Genomic DNA, 26,040 nt, shown 5'->3' with positions numbered 1-26,040 from the left:
CAGACTGGGATTTGTCACTGGGATGTTGCCTGGTATTTTTGCATGCTGTTCCTTTTGGACCTTTGTGCCTTCCTGACGTCACATACCGTATTGATTCTAGTCTTATTATACCTACAAAGGGTTTGTTTTCAAAACAAGCGTCTGTTTTCTGTCTCTCCCCAGCTACACAAGATTTAATTCTGAGATAAAGGACAGAGGATTGTCAGGAGGCTACTTGTTTAATACAGTAAATGTATCTTTCATGCAAGTAATTTCATTTATTCATTAAGTGATCAATTTTTAGGCTGTCTGGATATGTAGGTCAAGAAATGTATGTCAAATAATGGGGTTTGTTGGTTGATACACACGAATAATCTTCTCCCTGTAGTCAAATTTTTTAAATCAGTATTAAGATTTTCATCAGTTTTGACTGTGCAGATCACGTGGCATTTAACTGGTGTGTTTGAGTTTGAGTCTGTGCACTCTTGGAATTATTTGTCAATTTGTGTGAGCTGTCTTGTCTCAGCCTCAGAACCCACTTCCAGCTATATAACACTTTATATTAAGGTGGAATGGTTGACTTGATCCCAAATATGTGCTGGTCTGTTAGGTTTTATATTTGTGTCTGTGAGTATGTGTGCTCATATGTAAGTGTGTGTGTGTGTGTGTGGGTGAGTGAGCTCTCTGCCTCCGGGTGTCACTCGTGCTGTTGACCATCACCGTCTGTGCTCTTTTCTTTATGTGTTTGGCTTTATTTCATCCCTCCAAAGCAGCGAGCTGTTCATTGTCTCATGTAACTCCGTAAATCACACTGTTGTGAGTTTAGATGTTTCAGCAAAGAATGTTTTCTTGTCTCGTCTGCTTCAGTGACAACAGCCATGGGTCTACAGTCCTTGCCAAGTGAGTGAGATAATGCATGGTGGTCTTGAGCGTAAAATAGAAATGCAGTTGCTTTAGAGCAGGGGTCAGTGATGCATAAACTATTCTTAGTATGCTGCTATCTGCCTATAGAGAAATGTGTGGTTTTAGGAACAGTAATGTGTGCTTTTAGGAACAGTAATGTGTGCAGGTTAACATTGTTTATAATGTACTGTCTGTTTGTGTAGTTATCTATGCAAAGTTTGGTTTATTTTTACCTCGTCTGTTCAAGCTCTGTTGGCATGGAGATTGTTTGAAGAAGGGGAACTTGAAAAAGAAAAGTAATTTATGTTCATACTGCAGGCTTCTTTCCGCTTGGCCCATCCTTAGACAACAGCTTAAGCAGCTAACATTAGTGTCTTGTTGCTGTTGTGCTGACCCGTCTGCTGTAGGTTAAAGCTCCGGAGTCACGCACCGCTTTAAGCAAGTACATGACTGATGGGATGTTTTGGTTAACGTCGCAGCGAATAAGTTGTGCTTGTTTTTGCTGGGAGCAGCTCATTAGAGCTTCATGAGATGTGTCATAGTGTAACATCAGATTAAGCACTGCTGATTCATGACCTGCTGGATGTTACCCGGTGAGGACCTCAGCAGTTTTCTCAGGGATTTATTGTTGGCCATTACAGACATAACCCATCACAATGATATTCAGATTGATACAAAAATCTAGTATCGCAATATTTTGCATGGTAATATTGTATTATTACAGGGATGCCATGTAAAAATGTTCCTTAAGTGACAAAATTTACTGTTCTTAAAAGGTAGTTCATTCCAATATATTGCCATATATGTTATTATAATACACAGCATATCGCAAAACATTTAAAATCGCATTAATACCTTCTGAATAAATGGGCTGCTAAGTATCTGTGACAAAATCCATTTTGTAAGAATTTATGAAATTATTTGAAGAATTGAGAAATTATAGTAAGAGGCCTGTCCGGCTTGTTAATGCCTTATTGCTGATCTCTAAAGCAAGTAACTGATTTATCTACAATTAAGTAAGCCATTGGTTACAATTCAAAGATATACTCTGTAAAGGATGCCTCATCATCAGTAAGCGGTATTTCCTTTTTCTCCACACCTCCTCCTGTGTGCGCAAACCTTCTGTCTGTTTCAGTCTCTCTCTCACTGTGTCTCCACAGTCCTGACACACTGGTGCAGGGTTGTGAAACCAGCTCTGACGTCAGCACTGACATTCAGAAGCTGATTCCAGACCAGGAGGTTCTGGAGGAGAGCGGTACCAGTGCAGGGGCAGGCTGTGTGCTCTCCTGCCCCACTGACCCAGGGCCAGAGCTACAGCCACACCAGAGCAGACCAGCCCACAGCCTGCGGGGAGAGCTGCTGCAGTCGGAGTGTACCACACAAGGGTGAGCACTTCCTCTGCTTCGCTTTCACCTTACATGATTTGATAAGGTGATAGCAGTGTCGCACATGTTCAAACAATTTTGAGAAGAAAGGAAACATTTTTTTCTAAACATTCTCTTCAAAACTTAAACATATTGTCATTTTTTAATTTTGAACACAGAGGAATAACTCCTCTCTTGTTAAATGAGTGTTTCCTTATCAACAGGACCTGTTCTCTGTACAAGATGCCATCATTCACCTCCATATCAAAGCAAAAAGAGAAGGAAGGAGTAAAAGAGGAAGAGAGTAGGACACCATCCTTACCCACCAAAGACGACTTCTCAGTGGTGTGCATTTTTGATCTTCTCCTATTATGTTTTAGCCCATGTTGTCTTTGTTTTCTTTTCTGTCATATTTTTCCTTTTTTTCTCCCTTTCTCAAACCCATTAATCTGTCTCCAGCTGTCAGCACTCAGCATCTCTAGCTGTGAATTTCACTTAGCGACAAGTGTTTCTGTGATCTTTCTGATTTATCTCCAGATCGATAAAAAAGTGGTAAATTTTTAAAGTACAGTCACACGCTGCCCCCTGCATGTTCTGTAAAGTACACTACAGTACACAATTATATCATCTTTTAACCTAAAAGTAGAGAATCTTTTAGCTCAACATGGAAGTGAAAGGTTAAAGGTATCATGGATTGTTTTTAAGGCTTCCACAGATGCGGGGCAGGAATCATCTATTTCCGACTGCTGTGTAGTGAATGAATCACAGAGCAACACCCAAACACAGACTCTGCACACACAGAGGTAAGAGGACCATTTCTGCATGATTATGCATGAAGGCATTTTGTTGCAGTTGGGTTTTGCTCCTTTGTTTAGCTTTGTACTGGTTTTGCAGAAGTGACCAAATGGTCACTTCTGTTTATTGCTCTCAACAGATAACATCCAAGTGGAATAAAAAAAAAACACTCACTTCACACTTTCTAAAATCAGATTTTTGACATTTAGCTTAACGTCAAACATGATTTCAAGTCAAATAGAAGAACAATCAACAACAGGGGCTATGTTAATTATTCTGGAGAAGTCTAAATCGATCAGAGTTAAATTAATCTGATTCCTTAGATGCCCCATGGTTTATCTCAGTTCAGCTCATCTCTCAGCCCTGCAGTCAAATTGAGAAGTAGGTTATCGGAGCAGTGTGCTGCTCACAGTCATGGTTTTGATATGATTCCAGTCCAAATAACACTGCCTTGCCACAGGGGCTCATGCGCAGCGGACCAACTAGCTAGATTAGGTCGTCCCTTGCATGGTGGCACGCTGACTTTTTGTTTGTGCTGCCTCTACAGAGCCACAGGACAGGTCTCTTAAATTATGCCTTATTAGTGTCAGACATGAAAAAGCCATAACCTTAACAGCAGTGCCAGATGACTCTGTGGCCCCAAAGCTACAGAATGTGCTGGGCAGTCCTGCCTGTAAGCAGACTTGATAGAATATTAATATTATGAACACAGACAGAGCACAATATGTATTTAAGTCACATGGACTGTGAACTGTGGGAAGAAACCGTGTTGGTTTTTTGTTTGTTTGTTGTTATTGTTTTTTTTGTTGTTTTTTTTTAACCAATTTTAACGTTATTTTGTTGTGTTTGCCTGTTGCTGACAGAATTTTCTTTTTCAGGATGCTGCACTTCATTGAGTCTAAGACAGAAGATAAAACCACAGAGTCTGAGAAGGTAAACAGGTCTTTTTGAAGCATACGTCTTTCCGTATGCTCCCATTTAAACTCATTCATTCTGTGATGCCAAGGTCTGAGAGTTTGTAGCCTTAGGCTTGCAAGCTAGCAAAATAAAATGCACTAATGCACATAAAAGCCACCACTGAGAGAGCCTTAAAGTCTAGACAGATCACCTACGATTATAGATTAAAAAAACAAAGTTGATATGAATGCTTGGTTAAATAACTCAGACCAAGGAAAAGGGGACAGTGTACATCCATTGTTTTGCTGGTCTTTTTTTTTTATCCGATCATTTATCAAGATGAGCAGCAAAGTTCAAAAGTTTAAAATACAAGTACCAATAGGAACAGATAACATCATAAAAATCATACCAAAACACAGCAACGGACACAAAGCTCACTGGAATTAGAGGCCAATAAAGATCATTGCAAATATTTGCACTTGTTTAAAAAAAACCAAACAAAACAAAAACATTTTTCTGTAAGAACTAATTTTAAAGTTGGGGCTGCATGTTATGCAAATTCTACCTTTATTAGATGATTGCAGCTTCTGCCATTTTGAAATTGCACTTGACCATATTAATTTTAATGATATTTTGGTTCATTGAACAACCCTATTTAAAGTACTTTTGAAAATGTTTCCAAGTTTAGTTTGCTTTGCATTTTCCTTGACACCAGGACTCTCATACAACAGGTTGAATGAATTTACCCATTTTTAAAGTACTTTTTTTTGGCAGTAAATAACAACATACAATTAGGATGCCTTTTTTAGTTTTGAACGTCACACAGCTGGGTGATGATAACAATTAGGGTAACTGCTATTAAACCTGGACCCACAATTTCCTTCAATAGAGTTAAACTTGAAAAAATATTTCAGTCTGTCTTGATTTTTGTTAAATAAACTCGTTTAAACTGACATTGAAAAGATAAGTGGGTCTGTTGAAGAGTTAATAAAAAGGAAGGAAATGAATTATCTATTATATATGTATCAGTGTAACCTTCATTTTTACATTGACATGTGGGTGTGTGTGCCCACTGGTGTGTGTCAGTAAGTGGGCTTCAGGAATGAGACTTCTTTTATCGTCTGTTCCTTCAGGGGAGAGGAGGAGGAGGATGTAGTGGTTCTCCTGACAGACACAATGATTGCAGAGGCAGGGCCAACAGCTATGACGTGAGTTTTCTTTTCCCTTGCTCTTTTTAGATACACAAATTAACACTTTTTTTTTGGATGAGGGTGTCTATGACAACAAGGTTGCTTACACCTCCAGTGATGGTGTGTATCAGTGTGTGTGTGTGTGTGTTAATGCGCGCACCTGCATGTGTATTGCTAGGTATGAGCTTGCTTGCCTGTGGGTGTTTTTGCTTCAGTAATAACAGCCTCACTCCTTCCCCTCCCCTCCATCCTTCCACCTCTTCTGCGTGACGCACAGAGCTGTGTTTTTTGTTTTTTTTTTTATGAATGAACAGCTGAGGAGGGTGAAAAAGGAAATGCCAAGCCCTTTTCTGCTGCTGTTGATGATGATACTGAGAATGATGTCAGAGCGCCTAAATGAACCAAAAAAAGCCCTGAATGAATCTGCATCTTTATTTTTTCCTCTCTGCACCATCAGAATTCATCGCATATACACCCACTTAAAAACACACACTCATCCAGAGGCGGCCAGTTACGTGACTCCCAGCAGCTCCATCAAATAGACTCCTTAGCTTGGTCTGACAACGTTGCCATGGAAACGCCTCGTCATATACAGTACCTCTCTCCTCCGTGGCGCACACACCCACCCACCCACACCACACGCACTGAGATGAGCGGTATTCCCGCTGCCCCCTCCCTTTTTTCATGCATGATGAATAATCCATGTGGAGGCAGTTCAGCAGCAGAAGTGCCGGGAATGCCGGTCTGAAGGGAAACCATGTGGATTTAGGGATTGTCTTTGGGGGCTTGCAATACACTCACACACCCACAAACATGCGGAGCAGCTGATCTGGAAATCACAGTGATACTGCTAATGGAATTACAGCGTGTTGCTCATCAGGGATCCCACCTTGTTTGCTGATGCACAATAGGAATCTTACTTACTGGCTGACAAAACTCAGTGGGATTCTTGTCTTGCCGGTTGAATGCCTGGCTGGCGAGCTGCAGCAGAGCAAAGTCTGTTTAATGAAGATACGCACTGCCTCACATGTGCTGCTTGTAATGACCATTTCTGTCTGCTTTTATTACTGACTGGGAGCCTCCGACAATCAAAGATTTATTTTTCGAGAAGTTTGTTCCGTGCACTACAGCCACCCGCAAAGGCAGCCTGCTCACAGAGCTATATTTACTGTGTTGTGACTCATTCCTTTCTCAGGAGGACAACCACTTGTCTCACCTCATCCTGCAACTCTCTGCTTGACCACGCTCCAGAACCAGAGTATTTATTTTCGTGGGAGAGAATAAAATGTTTTTACACGACTTCTCAAGATTTCTGAGCAGCATGTGAAACGCTGAAGACTCCCTCCGAGAAATCTACGACAGAGCTTTCTGACTTCTCTCCTCGCTGCCTGTCTGAATCCCTGAAGTCATGTTCTGCTTCTGTTTCCAGAGCCCCTCCCTCAAGCTACAAGCCCTGGAGGCTGACTTGGGACCCTCGCCGACAGACCCCCAAGTTCAGGATAACCTCCCTGCCCAGCAACAGCCTCTTTGTGCTGAAGAGCACAGCCTGTGTGTGACCCACAAGCTGCTTCTCCACCCTCCGTCGCCTCCACCAGCTCATCAGGATCAGGTCGACTCGTCACAGTGCGGTAAGACCATGACAATTAAGTGCAAATATACTAATTTCTGAACTTCCATTGTTAAGTATTTATTAGATGTTGTAAAAGCACATTGCTGTTAATTTAATTGACTATCAACATATAATTAGCACCTGACAGTACTGTACTTTCAGTATGGAGGGTCTCATTAAGAATCAAACCCATAATCCTGTCAATGCAAGAGCCACACTTCATGTATACTGTATAAGTGCCATTGTTTAGAGCACATAAGTCTTCATCTTTTTTCATTCAGAGCATCCTTCCACTGAAGCTGCTGTAATTCGTTAAATAAATGCCAATAAGTCTTTGCAGCAAGCCATATGAGTGTCATCATTTCCCTGAGCTGGGTGTGTCTTTTCTTGATAAATTAAGTAACAGTGCACTGATATGAGATGCTGTTACAGTTGCATCACTTCTCAGCCATTTGTTACGTGATGAATTGGTTCATATATACATATATATATATATATATATGTGATATCTAGAAACAAATGTAGATTTTTTTGCATCTTTTTTCTTCTTTCCATGTCTTTCTTATGAGGCTAAACAAGAAATTAGTGTGTTTACAGAGATTATAACAGCTAAAAATGATGAAAACTGTAATTTTACATTATTTGTTAAAGATAGGATATACATAGTGAGTATCTTGAATAGAAAATGGCTTTTTGTACATCCTTCTTTTTGTCTCCCTCTTTCTCTCTCTCTCTTCCTTACTCCTTGTTTTCTTCCTGCTTCTTTCCTCTACCCTTTCTCTACCTCCCTCACATCTCTGTTTTTGTCCATCTAATCTCCTACAATAACAATGACATTTTTAATCTCAAATGAGAAATCATCACAATTATGTGAGATTTAAGTTGATATTTTGTCCCTTTTATCTCTTCAAGTAAACACTCCTTCCCATCAATCATCCGACTCCAGTCCTGTCTTCTCCATTGCCACTCTTTCTGAGGGGATTTCATCAAATGACACCCTGCCGAGCCCACCTGGCCTTAACACCAGCCCACTGCTCTCCCATTTTACGACGAGCGACTGCCCCGTTCCCTCGCCACGCTGTCCCAGCCTCAGTCACAGCCTGCGCTACAACCTGGACCCTGATACAGCCCCTTCTCCACCGTGCTCACAGCACATACGCATGTAAGACAACACCTTCCTCAGTCACTTTATTTAGGAATACTGACTCATAGATGGGATGGTCTTAAAGTGGCTTGAAAATATCACAGTGCTAATTCCAGACAGATGCAGAGTGGAGGATTTTTTTTAGTGGCTGCCAAAATAGCTGATAAAAAAAATGCACATTATCAGTTCTTCTATGGAGGAACCATGTGTGTTTTTCTCTCCAGGGCTCGCAGCAGTGTCCATGCAGACCCAGATGAGGGCTCCGTATCCATCTCTGTGCTCAACAGACACATTCACACCCTGAGGAAAAGGATCAGGCGTTTTGAGGAGCGTTTTGAACAGGAAAAGCACTACAAGGTGAGGGAGGAATTCAGCGCTACTTGGTCAGCTGGGAGGGATTTTTCTTTTTTCTTGTATTTCTGTGTGTGTGCATTTCTGGTCGGGTGTGAATTAGTGATATTGAAGTTCTAAAATGATTCTGCGAATACTTACTACAAACATTATATTAGAGCCAGGTATTCCCTCTACTGGTACTGTGGAAAATTACATTATGGTGAACAGCAGTCATTGGTGAAGTGGTTAAGGGCTACTGTAGTACTAAACGTTAAAATTAGAACTGACCCAGACCTGGAAGAGGAGACAAGGTCACTAGTGATGTAAGTATTGTTGTTGTTGTTTTTTTCAGCCAGCTCATAATGACAAGACGGCTCATCCAGAGGTGGCCAGACTGATGAAGGAGCTCATCAGAAGTCGCAAGCAGCTTAAAGGTCAGTTTCATAACCATAAACACACACTCAAACACTTGAAATAATGACCGCAGTGGTTGAAGACCTATTCAGATCTTTGCTTGAGTAAAAGTACAAATGCAAAAGACTTTTGTTTAAAATCCTACTACAGTTAATGTACATAAGTATTATCAGCTAAATGTACTTAAACCATCAAAAGTAAAAATACTCATTCTGCTGTACATGGCCCCTTTGACCAACATATTATAATATATGTAATTGCTAATTATAAATAATGATGCATCAATGCATAAGTATCATTTTTCTGCTGTAGCTATTCATAACAATTTTAGGTACAGCTAAATGATTTGGGTAGAAAAGAAGAAACACTCAGAGAGTTTTACCTCAAATGGGCCTAAAACATGAATGGAAACATCATGGTTTGATTGGAACTGCTAATAACTCGGACATCTGCAATGTGATAACTGCACATTTCTTTTTTGGCAAGGAGCCACAAGCTAGAAATGTCTGAAAGCACTGGTTTAAGTTTTATAAATGCATTGTATTTTATAAGATTATAGTGTGGTTTTAATTTAAAATCTTAATCTGAAAAGCAACTACAGCTGTCAAAGTTGACAAGGCAAGTACTTGTTCAGAAGTATATAGCAGCATAAAATAAAAAAATACTCTCTGCACTTAATTACAGTACGTGCTTACATGTACTTAATGTAATTACTTTCCAAAATTTTTCACAATATCAACATGTTTATCAAACAACCACAGTCCAAATTTTAGATTCACATGGTCCCAGTTTAAATGTCACCATGTTCCTCTGTACTGTTGTCTTGTTGTAGAGCTAAAGATGAGACAATCAGAAGAAGGCGGTCTGAGAGGGCAGGGAGACTTCAGCCCATCAGCTGAAACCTGCAGGACCAACACAGATCTCAGGGAGGCAGCAACAACAGGAACCGAGCTGCAGCAACTCAACAACAACAGCAACGCCAAGCCACATGTGGAAGAGACGGTCAACATTATAACCAACAGGCTGAAGGAGAGACGACGAGAGCTGGGCCTTCCCGACAGTGTTAAGGTCTGTACTGCTGAAATCTTTCACCAGATATTGTAACTTAGGTTTGGTGGTCGACTTCATGGGAAAATCTGTGTGTTTATGGGCCTCTTGCAAGAAATTATATATGTACAAATTTTCTCTTATTTTTGCTCGCATCCAGGATTTGTTTATATTTTGTTCGTACCCACTGGTTTTTGGGATTTGCCGATGTTTTGTTTCTGCTTTTCACCAAGGTAAGAGACAATTTTACGAGTGCTCGAAAGCACTTTTACCAAAATAAGAGGAAAAACGTCTTGCTTTCACAGTCCACAAATTACTGTTCAACAGAAAAAAAGTTTTATATTTGAGGAACATTGTTAAAAATGCTTGAATATCATATAATCAAATTTTGTTAAGGTTTTATAATGACTGGATTATTTAGTTTCAGGGCTAAAGGAACACTACTATACATTACAGTTACTATGCATCCCTCTGCTGACCAGTGGTGTAATTTTACTAACTACATTTACTCAAACACTGTACTTAAGTACAAATTCACGTTATTTGAGTATTTTAATCTCATGCCGCTATCTTCTACTTCACAACAATTCATAGAGAAAAACTGTACTTTTTACTCCACTTCTGTTATTAGATAACTACTTTACAAATTAAGATTTTTGCGCGCAAACCAAAAATATGAAAATATACAAGAGCAGCTGAAACAATTAGTCAGTTCAGTTAAATTAATTTGCAACTATTTCTTTTTTTTTGTAAGTCATTTTTAATGCAAAAACCATTTCATAGTTCCAGCTTCTTTTGTAAACTGTATTTATGAGGATGTACTGCTTTTTCTTTTAATTATTTTAATTATTTTGAGTTTTTCAAAGTATTCAAACCTTTTTGCATGTGCACTCTTAGTTTTAATATCCATCCATCCATCCATCCATTTTCTTCCGCTTATCCGGGGTCGGGTCGCGGGGGCAGCAGCCTAAGCAGGGAAGCCCAGACTTCCCTCTCCCCGGCCACTTCTTCCAGCTCTTCCCGGGGGACCCCGAGGCGTTCCCAGGCCAGCTGTGAGACATAGTCTGTCCAGCGTGTCCTGGGTCTTCCCCGGGGCCTCCTACCGGTGGGACGTGCCCTGAACACCTCACCAGGGAGGCGTCCAGGGGGCATCCTAATTAGATGCCCGAGCCACCTCATCTGGCTCTTCTCAACGCGGAGGAGCAGCGGCTCTACTCTGAGCTCCTCCCGGATGACCAAGCTTCTCACCCTATCTCTAAGGGAGAGCCCAGCCACCCTATGGAGGAAACTCATTTCGGCCGCTTGTACCCGCGATCTTGTTCTTGCGGTCACTACCCAAAACTCGTGACCATAGGTGAGGGTAGGAACGAAGATCGACCGGTAAATCGAGAGCTTTGCCTTTCAGCTCAGCTCCCTCTTCACCATGACAGATCGGTGCAGAGTCCGCATCACTGCAGACGCTGCACCGATCCGCCTGTCGATCTCCCGCTCCATCCCTCCCTCACTCGTGAACAAGACCCCGAGGTACTTAAACTCCTCCACTTGGGGCAGGACTTCGTCCCCGATCCGGAGGGGGCACGCCACCCTTCTCCGGCTGAGAACCATGGCCTCGGATGTGGAGGTGCTGATTCTCATCCCAGCCGCTTCACGCTCGGTTGCGAGCCGATCCAGTGAGAGCTGAAGGTCACGGCCTGATGAAGCCAACAGGACCACATCATCTGCAAAGAGCAGAGACCCAATCCTGAGGTCACCAAACCGGACCCCCTCAACACCCTGGCTGCGGCTAGAAATTCTGTCCATAAAAGTTATGAACAGAATCGGTGACAAAGAGCAGCCCTGGCAGAGTCCAACCCTCACCGGAAACGAGTTCGACTTACTGCCGGCAATGCGGACCAAGCTCTGGCACCGGTCATACAGGGAACGGACAGCCCGTATCAGGGAGTCTGAAACCCCATATTCCCGGAGAACCCCCCACAGGACTCCCCGAGGGACATGGTCGAATGCCTTCTCCAAGTCCACAAAGCACATGTGGACTGGTTGGGCAAACTCCCACGCACCCTCAAGGACCCTGCCAAGGGTCCAGAGCTGGTCCACAGTTCAGCGACCGGGGCGAAAACCGCATTGCTCCTCCTGAATCCGGGGTTCGACTATCCGGCGGACCCTCCTCTCTAGTACCCTCGAATAGACCTTACCAGGGAGGCTGAGGAGTGTGATCCCCCTGTAGTTGGAACACACCCTCTGGTCCCCCTTCTTAAAAAGAGGGACCACCACCCCAGTCTGCCAGTCCAAGGGCACTGCCCCCGATGTCCACGCAATGTTGCAGAGTCGCGTCAGCCACGACAGCCCCACAACATCCAGGGCCTTGAGGAACTCCGGGCGGACCTCGTCCACCCCCGGGGCCCTGCCACCGAAGAGCTTTTTGACCACCTCGGTAACCTCAGCCCCAGAGATAGAGGAGCCCACCCCCGAGTCCCCAGGGGGTTCCTCACCTTCCTCACCGGAAGGCGTATCGGTGGGATTGAGGAGGTCTTCGAAGTATTCCTTCCACTGATTCACAACATCCCGAGTCGAGGTCAGCAGCGCCCCATCCCCATCATACACAGTGTTGACGGAGCACCGCTTCCCCCTCCTGAGACGCCGGACGGTGGTCCCGAACCTCTTCGAAGCCATCCGGAAGTCATTTTCCATGGCCTCACCGAACTCCTCCCACGCCCCGCCGCACTCCTCTTGGCCTGTCAGTACCTGTCTGCTGCCTCAGGAGTCCCACAGGCCAAGAAGGCCCGATAGGACTACTTCTTCAGCTTGACGGCACCCCTTACCGCCGGTGTCCACCAGCGGGTTCGGGTGTTGCCGCCCCGACAGGCACCAACCACCTTACGGCCACAGCACCGGTCAGCCGCCTCAGCAATGGAGGCACGGAACATGGCCCACTTGGACTCAATGTCCCCCGCCTCCCCCGGGACATGGTCGAAGCTCTCCCGGAGGTGGGAGTTGAAGCTCTTTCTGACGGGAAACTCTGCCAGACGTTCCCAGCAGACCCTCACAATGCGTTTGGGTCTGCCAGGTCTGACCAGCGTCCTCCCCCACCATCGGAGCCAACTCACCACTAGAAGACTGGTTCCGGAGCCCAAGCCATGCGTCAAGGTGAGGCCGACTATATCTAGTCGGAACTTCTCAACCTCGCGCACCAGCTCAGGCTCCTTCCCTACCAGAGAGGTGACGTTCCACGTCCCCAGAGCTAGCTTCTGCAGCCGAGGATCGGACCGCCAAGGTCCCCGCCTTTGGCTGCCGCCCAGCTCACATGGCACCCGACCCCTACGGCCCCTCCTACGGGTGGTGAGCCCATGGGAAGGAGGTCCCATGTCACCTCTTCGGGCTGTGCCCGGCCGGGCCCCATGGGCAAAGGCCCGGCCACCAGGCGCTCGCCATCGAGCCCCACCCCCAGGCCTGGCTCCAGGGGGGGGCCCCGATGACCCGCGTCCGGGCGAGGGGAACTCTGGACCATTGGTTTTCGTCATCATAGGGGTCTTGTGAGCTACACTTTGTCTGGTCCCTCCCCTAGGACCTGTTTGCCATGGGTGACCCTACCAGGGGCATGAAGCCCCTGACAACTGAGCTCCTAGGATCACTGGGACACGCAAACCCCTCCACAATGATAAGGTGGTAGCTCAGGGAGGGGTTTTAGTTTTAATAGTTCATTATATTTCTTGAAATCACATTCATTTTGTTTAAGTTTATTTAACAGCATGCATCAAGTTTTTGTTCTTACAGCCTTTTTTGGTGCCATCTCTCCAGCCTTTGCACACGACTCAAAATCTGGGCTCATATAGTGTTTAGGGGGAGTTACCTATGTTATTAGGGGACTTATGATCAGTGGGATTCATTATAGACCTCATCTGGGTAAGAATAGATTTTGGTGGTTAAGAGCATTTGGTGCATCTGGAGTTGACTCTTGTATTTTCTCTAACCAGAAAATATAAGAGACATTTAAGAGAACGTTGCTGCATGAGGCCCAATGTTTGAAATGTGTCGACCGAATTGCATAACTGTTAACAGTCTGCGCTGTGCCTGTTTGTGCAGGAGATGTCCCATTTCCAGATGACTATGGAGAAGACCAGCTTGCAGAAGTGTTTACTCTACTTTGAGAGTCTGCACGGACGACCAGTAAGAGCAGTGTGGATGACTCACTTATATGCTCATGTCTTATGCTTATTTTTTTTAACTTGACCGCTCCACCTCTCCTTCTCTTTCATTACTGGTTTCTCTTAATTTCTGTTTGTGTATTAACGCTAACAACAAAATTGTTTGTTTGTGCTTCAGAGTACCAGGCAGGAGCGGACTCTGATGAAACCTTTCTATGATCGGTACCGTCTTCTCAAGCAGCTGCTGATTTCTTCTGCCACAACAGTCATCACAACCATTGTGAGTATACATCTAATGCTCAATTTTAAATTTTCAAAATAAACGAGATGTCAAGAACTACTCAAACCCACTGTATTTTACTTATGTGTGATTAAAATTGAACATGGCATACAGAAGTCACTCTACTGGCCTCTAGCGGCCAAATGTGAACATTACAGCAAACATTTGAGACATCTATGAGACATCAGAGGGCTACTGTATCCAGGCTGAATTTTGCCTTGACTGGATTGCATGAAAGCAGAGGCACATAAGTTACCATGGAGATTTAGCCTGCTCCTGACCAGGCTAACAGCCAGGCTTGTTTAATCCTGGTGCCTGATTTCTTCAGTCAGCTGTCACTCTGATCAGAAATAAAGATGTTTTATAATTATTCCATGATCTTTATGGCCTCTTTATTTTTTATTCATTTTTATTACCCTGCATTAAAATAGACTTACACTCTGTAATACATTAAAGTAGGCCTGCTATCATTTTCAGTGTGAAGTTAAAGGTAACATGCACACTGAGGGAGATTTAAACCAGGGCCAAACAGTTAAAGTCAGCACTGGTCTACAATACCACCTGTCCTCCTGATCATGTTACTGTCAGGTGTTCAGTGAATATGTAATATACTGGTAGGTAATTATTACATTTGTTGAGATGATTAGAAATGGCTAATGAAGTTGAAAAGGTGGTTTCAATGAAGTCAGTGATGAGGCTCTCACCCTCCCTCAGATGGTCTGTGTGGCATTGATAAAAATAATTAGTCTTCATAATACATTTAATGAATTATTAATTTCCACTGCCAACTTTTCAGGCAAAGTGTCAGATAAGATGAAATAAGATAAGATAGAACTCTATTAATCCCGACAGATTGCTCCAAAAATGCAGTAGTAAAACAAAAAAAAAAAAATGTCCAACCGATTTGAAAAGATACCAAGTATCTCCTTGCATGGTAATGACGACGTGTCAGTGCAGCCGCAGTTAAAAATATTGAGTGATTAATGTAAATTTTAATCTAGAGCCAAAGGTCGCATTAACGGAGATTTGAACCCGAGACCCGCGGGCGGAAAACGATATAAGTATCCACTACACCACATTATCTTTGATATCCTTGAATCCGTGACATTACATCCATATTTCGCTTTTTTGCACATCATATGCTTTTCTTGCTCATAACATTTGCATGACAAGCTGCTGCTCACTCGCTGAAAACTCCGCTACTGTACACGCATTTTCTCCACGTCTGCATCACGACGATCTGTGATCGACACATGTGGTCTACTGATGATAACCGTGAACGCGCATTTATCCCAAATACTTACTGGCTTGACATAGTTGCACCTTCTCATCCTGGTTTAGCCGACGTGCAACGGATAAAGTCAGGAGTCACAGATGACGCTAGGTCAAGCCTCTAACCCCTTTTCCGTTATCCCGGATATCTAAATTCTACTTTTGTGCAATAACCCCGAGTTTATTCTGCAGAATAAACAATGGCAAGACAAGTAGTTCTGAAATCTCTCTGCTCTTTGACTTGCTAGTAATCAATGTAAATATAAACCATAACATAGTATGTTTGTGTTCGAAACTGCATACTAATATACTGCACAACACATATTCACTCAGAATGTATTACATACTGCCTGCTTCACATACTGCAGGAGACTGTTTATGCTTCAGTTGATTTGAGCAATACTTCTTTTCTGCAACACATGAATTTATCTATCATAACCTTACTGGTTTGAGCTACTGTTGAATGCAAAGGCAAATTAAAAAAGTAAAATAAATTTTTATCTAATGGTTAATTATTTAAACTGTCTACTTCGCAGTCTGCCATTGGACAGTCTAAAAAAGCTGCAATGTATTTTGGGGCAAATGAGTTTGTCCAGTAAACTCATGTCTCATACTCAGAAACTTAAACTAACCTAATGCACATCTGGACATTTCTTGCATTCACAAATTCTACGCACTATGCAACTGGAACGCATTATATGCTCAATGTTTTGTCATACTTGGAAAAATAGTATGTATATGATTGCAAAAAGACCCTATGATTCCCAACAGGGTGAATAGTTAGTAGAGCCAGTAAAACAGACTGCATTGCTACCCCTGTTTTTTTTTTAATCTCATGTTTATTATGACAGATTAGTCATCCCTTTGTGTGTCTTTATACAGGAGGAAGAGGAGGGCTCTGACGAAGAGCATCCCAAACAGCGAAGCCCCAGGCTGCAGCGACTCCGGCTGAAATCTCCCAGGTGTGTGTCCTCAGATGAGTCGCCGCATCCGCCCTTAGAAATGTCTGAAACACCGCTGGTGTCCCCGCTGGAGGAGGTGAAGTGTTTTCAGCCACAGATCATCACCATGGCAACACTACATGAAGCTTCCAGGTATGGGGTGTGTGTGTGTGTGTGTGTGTGTGTGTGTGTGTGTGTGTGTGTGTGTGTGTGTGTGTGTGTGTGTGTGTGTGTGTGTGTGTGTGTGTGTGTGTGTGTGTGTGTGTGTGTGTGTGTGTGCGTGCGTGTGTGCGCGTGTGTGCGTGCGCGCGTGAGACTCCAGTTCAGACTCCAATGCTAAGATTTTTGTTTTTGTTCTGGAAATACATCTGTTAGGAAGCACTGAGCATGCGACTGGATAAATGAGACTTGGATTATACTGCATGAGTTGTGGGAGAGTTTGTAAACAGATGTTTTATAGTTTTGGTGTTAAACACGCTTCTCTTTACAAATCTTTCCAAATTCAAGGTAGCATGGTCTAATTATCTGAAATAAAAATGGTCTTCTTGTGAGTGAAGTATTCCTATAAAGTACTTGTGGTCATAGTTTAAGTTTACCTATTTACAGCCAATTTCTTTTTTTTCTCGACAGACCAGAATTACTGGATCACCTTAGGACAGCACGATCAGAGAAGCGGAGGCTTCACCAAGCGCTCCGAGAGTTTGAGGATCATTTCTACACACAAACCGGCAGGTAAAGGTTACACACACACAGACACTCACACACAGCACATCCAAACTACTTGGCTTTGAATTTTATTTAGTCTTTTAATAAACTTGGAACATTTGGTTTTCAACAATGCCTTGTGAAAAACAAAGAAAAAACATCCACGAAAGAAATTCCATCGTAATGGTACGACAGTGTAATGCACACTCATTTAACGATAATACAGCACAGAGAGCTCAGGAAAGAGACGAAGAGATAGACGTTTGCTCTGAACTGTACACATCCTTTCTACTGTACATGTTAGTCCTCCAAAGTAAATACAGTAAGTTTTTGATTACAATACACACTGTACAAAGCTATCTGAGTAAGGCAACATAGGGACTATCAACCAGTGATGGAAGCTGCTGCAGGTTGTTTGAAACTGCTAGTTTTGCCTTGTGTTTGCATCTTTTTTCCCCTCCGTGTATTAACAGGGCTTGTCAGAAGGAGGACCGTGGACCGATGGCGGAGGAGTACTGCCAGTATAAGAACCTCAAAGCAAAGCTCCGTCTACTGGAGGCCCTGCTCAGTAAACAGGACTCAACCAAGAGCAGTTGAGTTAACTCACAGTGGGACTTTTCTCTAACTTAACAGGACTCGATCATTTCTGGAAAATCAGGTTGTGAAGCCGATGGGTCTGGTCTTGTTTCATGCCATGCTCATTATGTTGATGCATTTTACATGAGAAAAACGGATGGAAATCGTGACAATCGTAAAAAGCAGTTATGCAGAATTCCCTCAAGTCCCAAAAACACATCCTTTGTCATTATGACGCATCTACAAACCTGATGTAGCAAGTGTATTCTATGTAGCACTAATTTATGTCGAGGATGACGAGCTGTAACAACTTGATGTTAGTTACATATTAGTGAATTTAAGATTATTCTATGTATATTATGGCACTTTGTTACTTGCTTATTTCCTTGCCAAAAAAATATTTTTTGACAGCTTCGTCTGTAGTTAATGTGGAAACTGCATTATTTTTTTTTTTTAAAAAGTGCTATCTTGGCAAAAAAATGTGTAAGCTTAAATGCAATCAATGAGACAATCCTGTCGTGTTTGTGCATGTCAGTTTTTTAGTCCTACATTGTGCTATGATATGCATTCAAAATTTCAGTTGATCTAAAATGTGACCACTCAATTGACATGTTCACCTTCGAAAATAGCGTGTGGATGTTGGCATTGTAGTGCAAGTTCTATCAGCTGTCAAATTATTAGTGTTTATCCCCCCTATTTTGCCTGTATGAAGATAATTCCCCCTAAATGCTGTTGTTGACAATGATCAGAGCTTGTGACATTGTGCACTTCTGGTTTATATAATTTTCTATATATATAGATAATATATATATGAATGTATCGATAAAAATAAATATTTTTTCACATTTATTCTGCTAAACACAGTTTATGGTTCTACTTTCTTTCTTTCCACAGACTACAGTAAAACAAGAGCGACTGTTGCAGAAAAGGTTGCTATGGTAGAGGTACTGACAGCTTTCAAACTCATGCTGCACAGAGCTGCATCATGCTTTTTTTTTAAAGGTTAACAAGTAGTTCACACTTGGTCATCAAAGTCTTAGTGAAAACACATTTTAGAGGCTGTTGCATTCATAGTGTTAAGATTCCACAGCGGTTTCACGTCTTGTTTTTAACACCTTTGGTATAAAGGAAGATGACTATTGATGCTGCAGCCCTAGAAAATTGTAGTACCAGTCTGTGCCACTAGTAGGAGGTAAAAAAAAAAGTCTGAATTCATCTACTGTGGAATGAGAAGAAAACATTTCTAAAACGACAGTCAAAGTAACTGGAAACAACAAAATCCTTGTCCACCAAGACAGTGGACAGTCGATCATCAGTACATCAATAATAACAAGGCAAAGGTCATTAATAAAATATGGGACAAGTGTTTTAAAGTAACAGGAAATTGGATTGAAGCAGCCCACGTTAGTACAGTTAAAGGGTTTAGTCAGTACGCCTGTGTTGACTTGAAGGATGGATGGATGTGTTGTTGGTGTCTCAGTTGGGAAATCTTTATGTTTTATTTATGTTTTCAACATTTAGGGTAACCCTTTTCAGATGAGACAGCAGTGCAGGTGAGTGAAAAGTGTTTACCTTTCCTCCACTCTTCTTAGGGAATGATGGTTCAGAGTACAGAGCGGTGTCAGAGATATGTCAGTGTGCATGTCTGGGAGCCTACAAAATCTGCTGCTTCATGCATGTGTTGGTCTGCTTCATCAGTACATGTGGACTTCCTGTGTGTGTTTAAAGGTCAGTCACCTCCAGTCCTTCCCTCCCTCTTCTACATTCGGCCTTAGCGCCCCACACTGATGTTGCAGGTCTTGCAGCTCGGGTCCTTCTTGGCATTCACTGTGGACATGCTCATCAGCTGGTGCCCGCTGATCTCCGCCACCGTGCCTATTGCCAGGTCCACGGGCTCCGTGTAGATCACCTCCAGGATAACATCCTGGGCGTGGTGGAACACCAGACTGCCGTCACCCTCATCCTGCTTGCAGGTAAGGAAGCGATTGTTGGTGATGTCTAGCGCAGGAAGCCTCTGCTTACAGAACTCGTCACCTACGGAGCCCTTTGGTGCCAGGACCAGAATAACGTAGTGGTAGGCAGTATACATGCAGTAGAAGTCTCCAAAGTACAGGTTGGTGTCGGGGTTGAAGAGTAGGTCAGCTCGGACCTCAAAGCGCTGGCGGCCGTACGGGGAGTCCTGCGGAGGCTTGCCTGTGTTGAACTCTGTGTTGCAGCTGAAGAAAATGCCCTCCAGCTTGCCACTGATGGGTGAGCCATGGCTGCCACTGTTGTCTTTCACTGACTGGAGCATCCTGTTGTTCTGTGCCTCCCTGGAGTTTGGAATAAAAAGAGAAGAAAATTGGCTGTGAGTATAAAACTGTAAGAATTCTGCACTCTCACTGCAAGTTTTATTAGGGCAGCTGTTTCATTTGAGGGCTTAGAGGTAGTTTGATTTTATATATATTGATAATTGATATCATATTTAACAAAATATTATATCAAGCCTTTGTGGTACTTTTTTACTACATTTTTAACAACATACTATACAATGACTTAATTTTTTTTTCAACATACTTGACAATGTTTTTCTGGCATTTTATGTGACATTTTTTATGACATTTTTCATAGCATACCACATCATGACAATTTTTTCCAATTTTATTATGGCATACTTAACTGACCTTTTATCATTATTTTTGTTGTGGTATACTAAACTGTCATTTGTTGTCACATTTTTCACAGAATACTGAATTATGATATTATGTAAAAGCATGTGAATGTGTAAAAAAACTGAGTAGCAGGAGGCATCTTGCCAAGTAGACTCAGCCAAAAACCTATGAATGTATGTGTGAATGGGTTAACGTGACTCGATGTGTTAAAGTGCTTTGAGTGGTCAAAAATGACCAGAAAATTCCTATATAAGTACAAGTTCATTTACCATTTAAAATAGCATTTGAGACAGTGTGACATGTTTGGGGGGAAGCTAATTAAGTGTGTAAGATGCAGCCAGTCACATAACACAAAAAGAACTCTCAGAATACTATTATTACTATTTCTGGAGCTGTAATGACATTAGTCCAGTCTGTCTGTAAAAAAAAAAAAAACTAGGGAGAGAAGACTGCTCTGCTGAAAAACAGAATATCTCCTTATCATTATGACAAACTGCAGAAAAAGGAAAGCAGCTTTCAGAAAACAAATTAACAGATGAACATTCAAACCAATGAATGCTTCTGTGACAGCTGCAGATCTTCCCCACGGACAATATCTCAGCTCCAAAGCTCCAATTATGAATTGTAATTACACTGCTATCACTCCAGAGGTCGTCATTATATCCATAATTGATGCTTTGTTGTGGGCATTATGGAATTAGTCAGCTCCCACCCCAGGTCACTGGAGCGGGGCCTCATCAACTGTAATATCAGTACTCCCCACATGATGGTGCAGTTTAACAGACGCACTTTCAGTACACTGTAGCAGATGCAAGTCAGCAAAAGAGAGAAGTCTATACAGATGACGTCATGCTGGAAGGAGAGCTCTCAAGCTGTGGATTTAGAACAAAATCTATGTGCTTAGTCAGGCGAGGAGCATGGAGAAAACATCCTCTTCATAAGTCATAAAATTGTCATAGTATAGTAAGTTATCAAAAATGTCACAAAAATGTTATAGTATAGTATGCTATCAAAAATGTTATAGTATAGTAGGGATAAAAAAAATCTGATAAATAAAAACGTCACATCATAATCATAAAAAATGTGATAAGAATGTAGTATTGTATGTCATTAAGTATAAATGTCACAACAAATGACAGTAATTATAACACAACAAAAATCAATCTAGCAGTCTATGAAAAATGTCATTAAAGATATCACAGTATTGTAAGCCATAAAAAATGTCACATATAATGTCATAGTGTGTTATAAAAATGTCAAAAATGCCATAAAAACATTGAAGTATAGTATGTGGCATGAAATGCCAAATACTATGTCATAAAAAATACAAAAATCCTACTAAACATCAATGGAATATTATATTGACATTTTTAATACATTCTTTACGATATGCTATACTGTGATGTTTATATGCATTTTGACAGAGTATAGTATATCGTAAAAATTAAAATGTCAGAATAATATGTAGAATAACATGCCAAAAAAACACCATAGTATAGCATGCCACTAAAATGTCATAGTATAGTTTGTCATAAAAATGCCATAACAACATTATGAAAAAAGTCATAAAAACATCACAGGATAGTATGTTGTTGTTCTGATTGTCAAATGTCTGTCTGTGTTTTTATGTTTTACTGCCTTGTCAATTATGCAGGTCACAAGTCACCCCTCTTGGCCTTCGCCTGTGGACCATCCAACTGTGGTTGTGCCCGAGGCGTTCCTGTCTCTGGCTGGTCCTTCGACTTCCAGTCAGGAGTGACCTGGATCCATCAATGCACTAATGGAAGCCACTGTGTAGTAAGTTGGCCAGTTGGCGTTGTGATTTGATGTGCCTCTTGGTGTATTCTTAACTTGTATGTGTGTATATACTTCTTTTTTTGTTTTCATGTATAGTGACACTAGGGTGTATGTGTGGTTGCTAGAGCGCAATTTTTGTTTGTAAGTTAAGTTAAATGTAAAAGCTGATACAAATGTGACAGTAGAAGATGTCGTCCAAAAATGGATAATAACGTCATAGTATAATATGTTGTCCGAAAATGCAGAAAAATGTCATAGTATAGTATGTCATCAAAAATTACCCTAAAACATTATAGTATTGTATGTCGTCAAAAATTACCCCAAAACATATATTGGCCAAAATGGCACAATAATGTCATAGTATACTAAAAAAGCGTGCTGAGCCACGCCATAGCATAGAATGTTGCAAAAAAAGTCAAAAACACCAAAATATGGCATGTCGAAAAAATGACCCAAAAAGCAAGGCTATAGTATGGCAAAAAACGTAAAAAATGGCATGTCACAAAAACAGCTGAAAATAGCTGAAAACCACAGAAGATAGCGTGCAGAGGCACACCATGACATAGAATGTTGCAAAAACGGCTAAAAACACCAAAATATGGCATGTCGAAAAAAATTGCGAAAACGCAAGGCTATAGTATGGCAAAAAATGTTAAAAATGGCACGTCACAAAAACAGCTTAAAACAGCTGAAAACTACATAAAATAGTGTGCAGAGGCACGCCATAGCATAGAATGTTGCAAAAAAAGTCAAAAACAACAAAATATGGCATGTTGAAAAAATGAACGAAAAAGCAAGGCTATAGTATGGCAAAAAATGTCAAAAATGGCATGTCACAAAAACAGCTGAAAATAGCTCAAAACCACAGAAAATAGCGTGCAGAGGCATGCCATGGCATAGAATGTTGCAAAAAAAGTCAAAAACACCAAAATATGGCATGTTGAAAAAATGAGCGAAAAAGCAAGGCTATAGTATGGCAAAAAACGTAAAAAATGGCATGTCTCAAAAACAGCTGAAAATAGCTGAAAACAACATAAAACAGTGTGCTGAGGCACACCATGACATAGAATGTTGCAAAAACGGCTAAAAACACCAAAATATGGCATGTCGAAAAAATGACCCAAAAAGCAAGGCTATAGTATGGCAAAAAATGTCAAAAATGTCATGTCACAAAAACAGCTGAAAATAGCTGAAAACCACAGAAGATAGCGTGCAGAGGCACACCATGACATAGAATGTTGCAAAAACGGCTAAAAACACCAAAATATGGCATGTTGAAAAAATGACCCAAAAAGCAAGGCTATAGTATGGCAAAAAATGTCAAAAATGGCATGTCACAAAAACAGCTGAAAAAAGCTGAAAACCACATAAAATAGCGTGCTGAGGCATGCCATGGCATAGAATGTTGCACAAAAGGTCAAAAACACCAAAATATGGCATGTCGAAAAAATGAACCAAACAGCAAGGCTATAGTATGGCAAAAAATGTCAAAAATGTCATGTCACAAAAACAGCTGAAAATAGCTGAAAACCACAGAAAACAGCGTGCAGAGGCACACCGTGACATAGAATGTTGCAAAAACGGCTAAAAACACCAAAATATGGCATGTCGAAAAAAATTGCGAAAACGCAAGGCTATAGTATGGCAAAAAATGTTAAAAATGGCACGTCACAAAAACAGCTTCAAACAGCTGAAAACTACATAAAATAGCGTGCAGAGGCACGCCATAGCATAGAATGTTGCAAAAAAAGTCAAAAACAACAAAATATGGCATGTTGAAAAAATGAACGAAAAAGCAAGGCTATAGTATGGCAAAAAACGTAAAAAATGGCATGTCTCAAAAACAGCTGAAAACAGCTGAAAACAACATAAAACAGTGTGCTGAGGCACACCATGACATAGAATGTTGTAAAAACTGCTAAAAACACCACAATATGGCATGTCGAAAAAATGACCCAAAAAGCAAGGCTATAGTATGGCAAAAAATGTCAAAAATGGCATGTCACAAAAACAGCTGAAAACAGCTGAAAACCACATAAAATAGCGTGCAGAGGCATGCCATGGCATAGAATGTTGCACAAAAGGTCAAAAACATCAAAATATGGCATGTCGAAAAAATGAACCAAAAAGCAAGGCTATAGTATGGCAAAAAATGTCAAAAATGTCATGTCACAAAAACAGCTGAAAATAGCTGAAAACCACAGAAAACAGCGTGCAGAGGCACACCATGACATAGAATGTTGCAAAAACGGCTAAAAACACCAAAATATGGCATGTCGAAAAAAATTGCGAAAACGCAAGGCTATAGTATGGCAAAAAATGTTAAAAATGGCACGTCACAAAAACAGCTTCAAACAGCTGAAAACTACATAAAATAGCGTGCAGAGGCACGCCATAGCATAGAATGTTGCAAAAAAAGTCAAAAACAACAAAATATGGCATGTTGAAAAAATGAACGAAAAAGCAAGGCTATAGTATGGCAAAAAACGTAAAAAATGGCATGTCTCAAAAACAGCTGAAAACAGCTGAAAACAACATAAAACAGTGTGCTGAGGCACACCATGACATAGAATGTTGTAAAAACTGCTAAAAACACCACAATATGGCATGTCGAAAAAATGACCCAAAAAGCAAGGCTATAGTATGGCAAAAAATGTCAAAAATGTCATGTCACAAAAACAGCTGAAAATAGCTGAAAACCACAGAAGATAGCGTGCAGAGGCACACCATGACATAGAATGTTGCAAAAACGGCTAAAAACACCAAAATATGGCATGTCGAAAAAAATTGCGAAAACGCAAGGCTATAGTATGGCAAAAAATGTTAAAAATGGCACGTCACAAAAACAGCTTAAAACAGCTGAAAACTACATAAAATAGCGTGCAGAGGCACGCCATAGCATAGAATGTTGCAAAAAAAGTCAAAAACAACAAAATATGGCATGTTGAAAAAATGAACGAAAAAGCAAGGCTATAGTATGGCAAAAAATGTCAAAAATGGCATTTCCTGAAAACAGCTGCAAATAGCTCAAAACTACAGAAAATAGCGTGCAGAGGCATGCCATGGCATAGAATGTTGCAAAAAAAGTCAAAAACACCAAAATATGGCATGTTGAAAAAATGAGCGAAAAAGCAAGGCTATAGTATGGCAAAAAACGTAAAAAATGGCATGTCTCAAAAACAGCTGAAAACAGCTAAAAACCACATAAAACAGTGTGCTGAGGCACACCATGACATAGAATGTTGCGAAAACGGCTAAAAACACCAAAATATGGCATGTCGAAAAAATGACCCAAAAAGCAAGGCTATAGTATGGCAAAAAATGTCAAAATTGTCATGTCACAAAAACAGCTGAAAAAAGCTGAAAACCACAGAAGATAGTGTGCAGAGGCACACCATGACATAGAATGTTGCAAAAACGGCTAAAAACACCAAAATATGGCATGTCGAAAAAAAAGGATTCAAAAAGCAAGGCTATAGTATGGCAAAAAATGTCAAAAATGGCATGTCACAAAAACAGCTGAAAATAGCTCAAAACCACAGAAAATAGCGTGCAGAGGCATGCCATGGCATAGAATGTTGCAAAAACGGCTAAAAACACCAAAATATGGCATGTCGAAAAAAATTGCGAAAACGCAAAGGTTGTAGTATGGCAAAAAATGTTAAAAATGGCACGTCACAAAAACAGCTTAAAACAGCTGAAAACCACATAAAATAGCGTGCAGAGGCACGCCATAGCATAGAATGTTGCAAAAAAAGTCAAAAACAACAAAATATGGCATGTTGAAAAAATGAACGAAAAAGCAAGGCTATAGTATGGCAAAAAATGTGAAAAATGGCACGTCACAAAAACAGTTGAAAATAGCTGAAAACCACATAAAATAGCGTGCTGAGGCATGCCATGGCATAGAATGTTGCACAAAAGGTCAAAAACACCAAAATATGGCATGTTGAAAAAATGAGCGAAAAAGCAAGGCTATAGTATGGCAAAAAACTTAAAAA

At 41.2% G+C, this 26,040-nt stretch overlaps 2 protein-coding genes across 4 annotated transcripts in view; one reads left to right on the top strand and one right to left on the bottom strand.

Moving 5' to 3' along the window:
- LOC121954630 (protein FAM13A-like) overlaps window positions 1-18,450 on the top strand; it is a 29,057-nt gene extending 10,607 nt beyond the window's left edge. The window contains exons 7-22 of one of the 2 annotated variants that reach the window (XM_088086397.1): window positions 847-879; window positions 2,043-2,267; window positions 2,471-2,591; window positions 2,952-3,049; window positions 3,920-3,974; window positions 5,072-5,146; window positions 6,558-6,756; window positions 7,650-7,899; window positions 8,106-8,238; window positions 8,567-8,648; window positions 9,461-9,696; window positions 13,756-13,839; window positions 13,996-14,097; window positions 16,252-16,463; window positions 16,941-17,042; window positions 17,489-18,450. In XM_088086397.1, coding sequence (XP_087942523.1) covers window positions 847-879; window positions 2,043-2,267; window positions 2,471-2,591; window positions 2,952-3,049; window positions 3,920-3,974; window positions 5,072-5,146; window positions 6,558-6,756; window positions 7,650-7,899; window positions 8,106-8,238; window positions 8,567-8,648; window positions 9,461-9,696; window positions 13,756-13,839; window positions 13,996-14,097; window positions 16,252-16,463; window positions 16,941-17,042; window positions 17,489-17,612 — 2,131 coding nt within the window. In that variant the 3' untranslated portion in view covers window positions 17,613-18,450. The remainder of the gene's footprint in view (window positions 1-846; window positions 880-2,042; window positions 2,268-2,470; window positions 2,592-2,951; window positions 3,050-3,919; window positions 3,975-5,071; window positions 5,147-6,557; window positions 6,757-7,649; window positions 7,900-8,105; window positions 8,239-8,566; window positions 8,649-9,460; window positions 9,697-13,755; window positions 13,840-13,995; window positions 14,098-16,251; window positions 16,464-16,940; window positions 17,043-17,488) is intronic. The other variant, XM_042502264.2, reaches the window with a different exon arrangement.
- The window catches only part of LOC121954631 (phytanoyl-CoA hydroxylase-interacting protein-like), a 58,660-nt gene continuing 49,708 nt past the window's right edge, over window positions 17,089-26,040 (bottom strand). For both annotated transcript variants that reach the window (XM_042502265.2, XM_088086398.1), the window contains one exon: window positions 17,089-19,903. In XM_042502265.2, coding sequence (XP_042358199.1) covers window positions 19,363-19,903 — 541 coding nt within the window. In that variant the 3' untranslated portion in view covers window positions 17,089-19,362. The remainder of the gene's footprint in view (window positions 19,904-26,040) is intronic.

Source organism: Plectropomus leopardus, chromosome 13, assembly GCF_026936395.1.
Source record: "Plectropomus leopardus strain MGB_pleo_1.0 chromosome 13, ASM2693639v1, whole genome shotgun sequence".
In the NCBI taxonomy this organism is placed as follows: domain Eukaryota; kingdom Metazoa; phylum Chordata; class Actinopteri; order Perciformes; family Serranidae; genus Plectropomus; species Plectropomus leopardus.
This window is presented reverse-complemented; position numbering and strand designations above follow the sequence as displayed.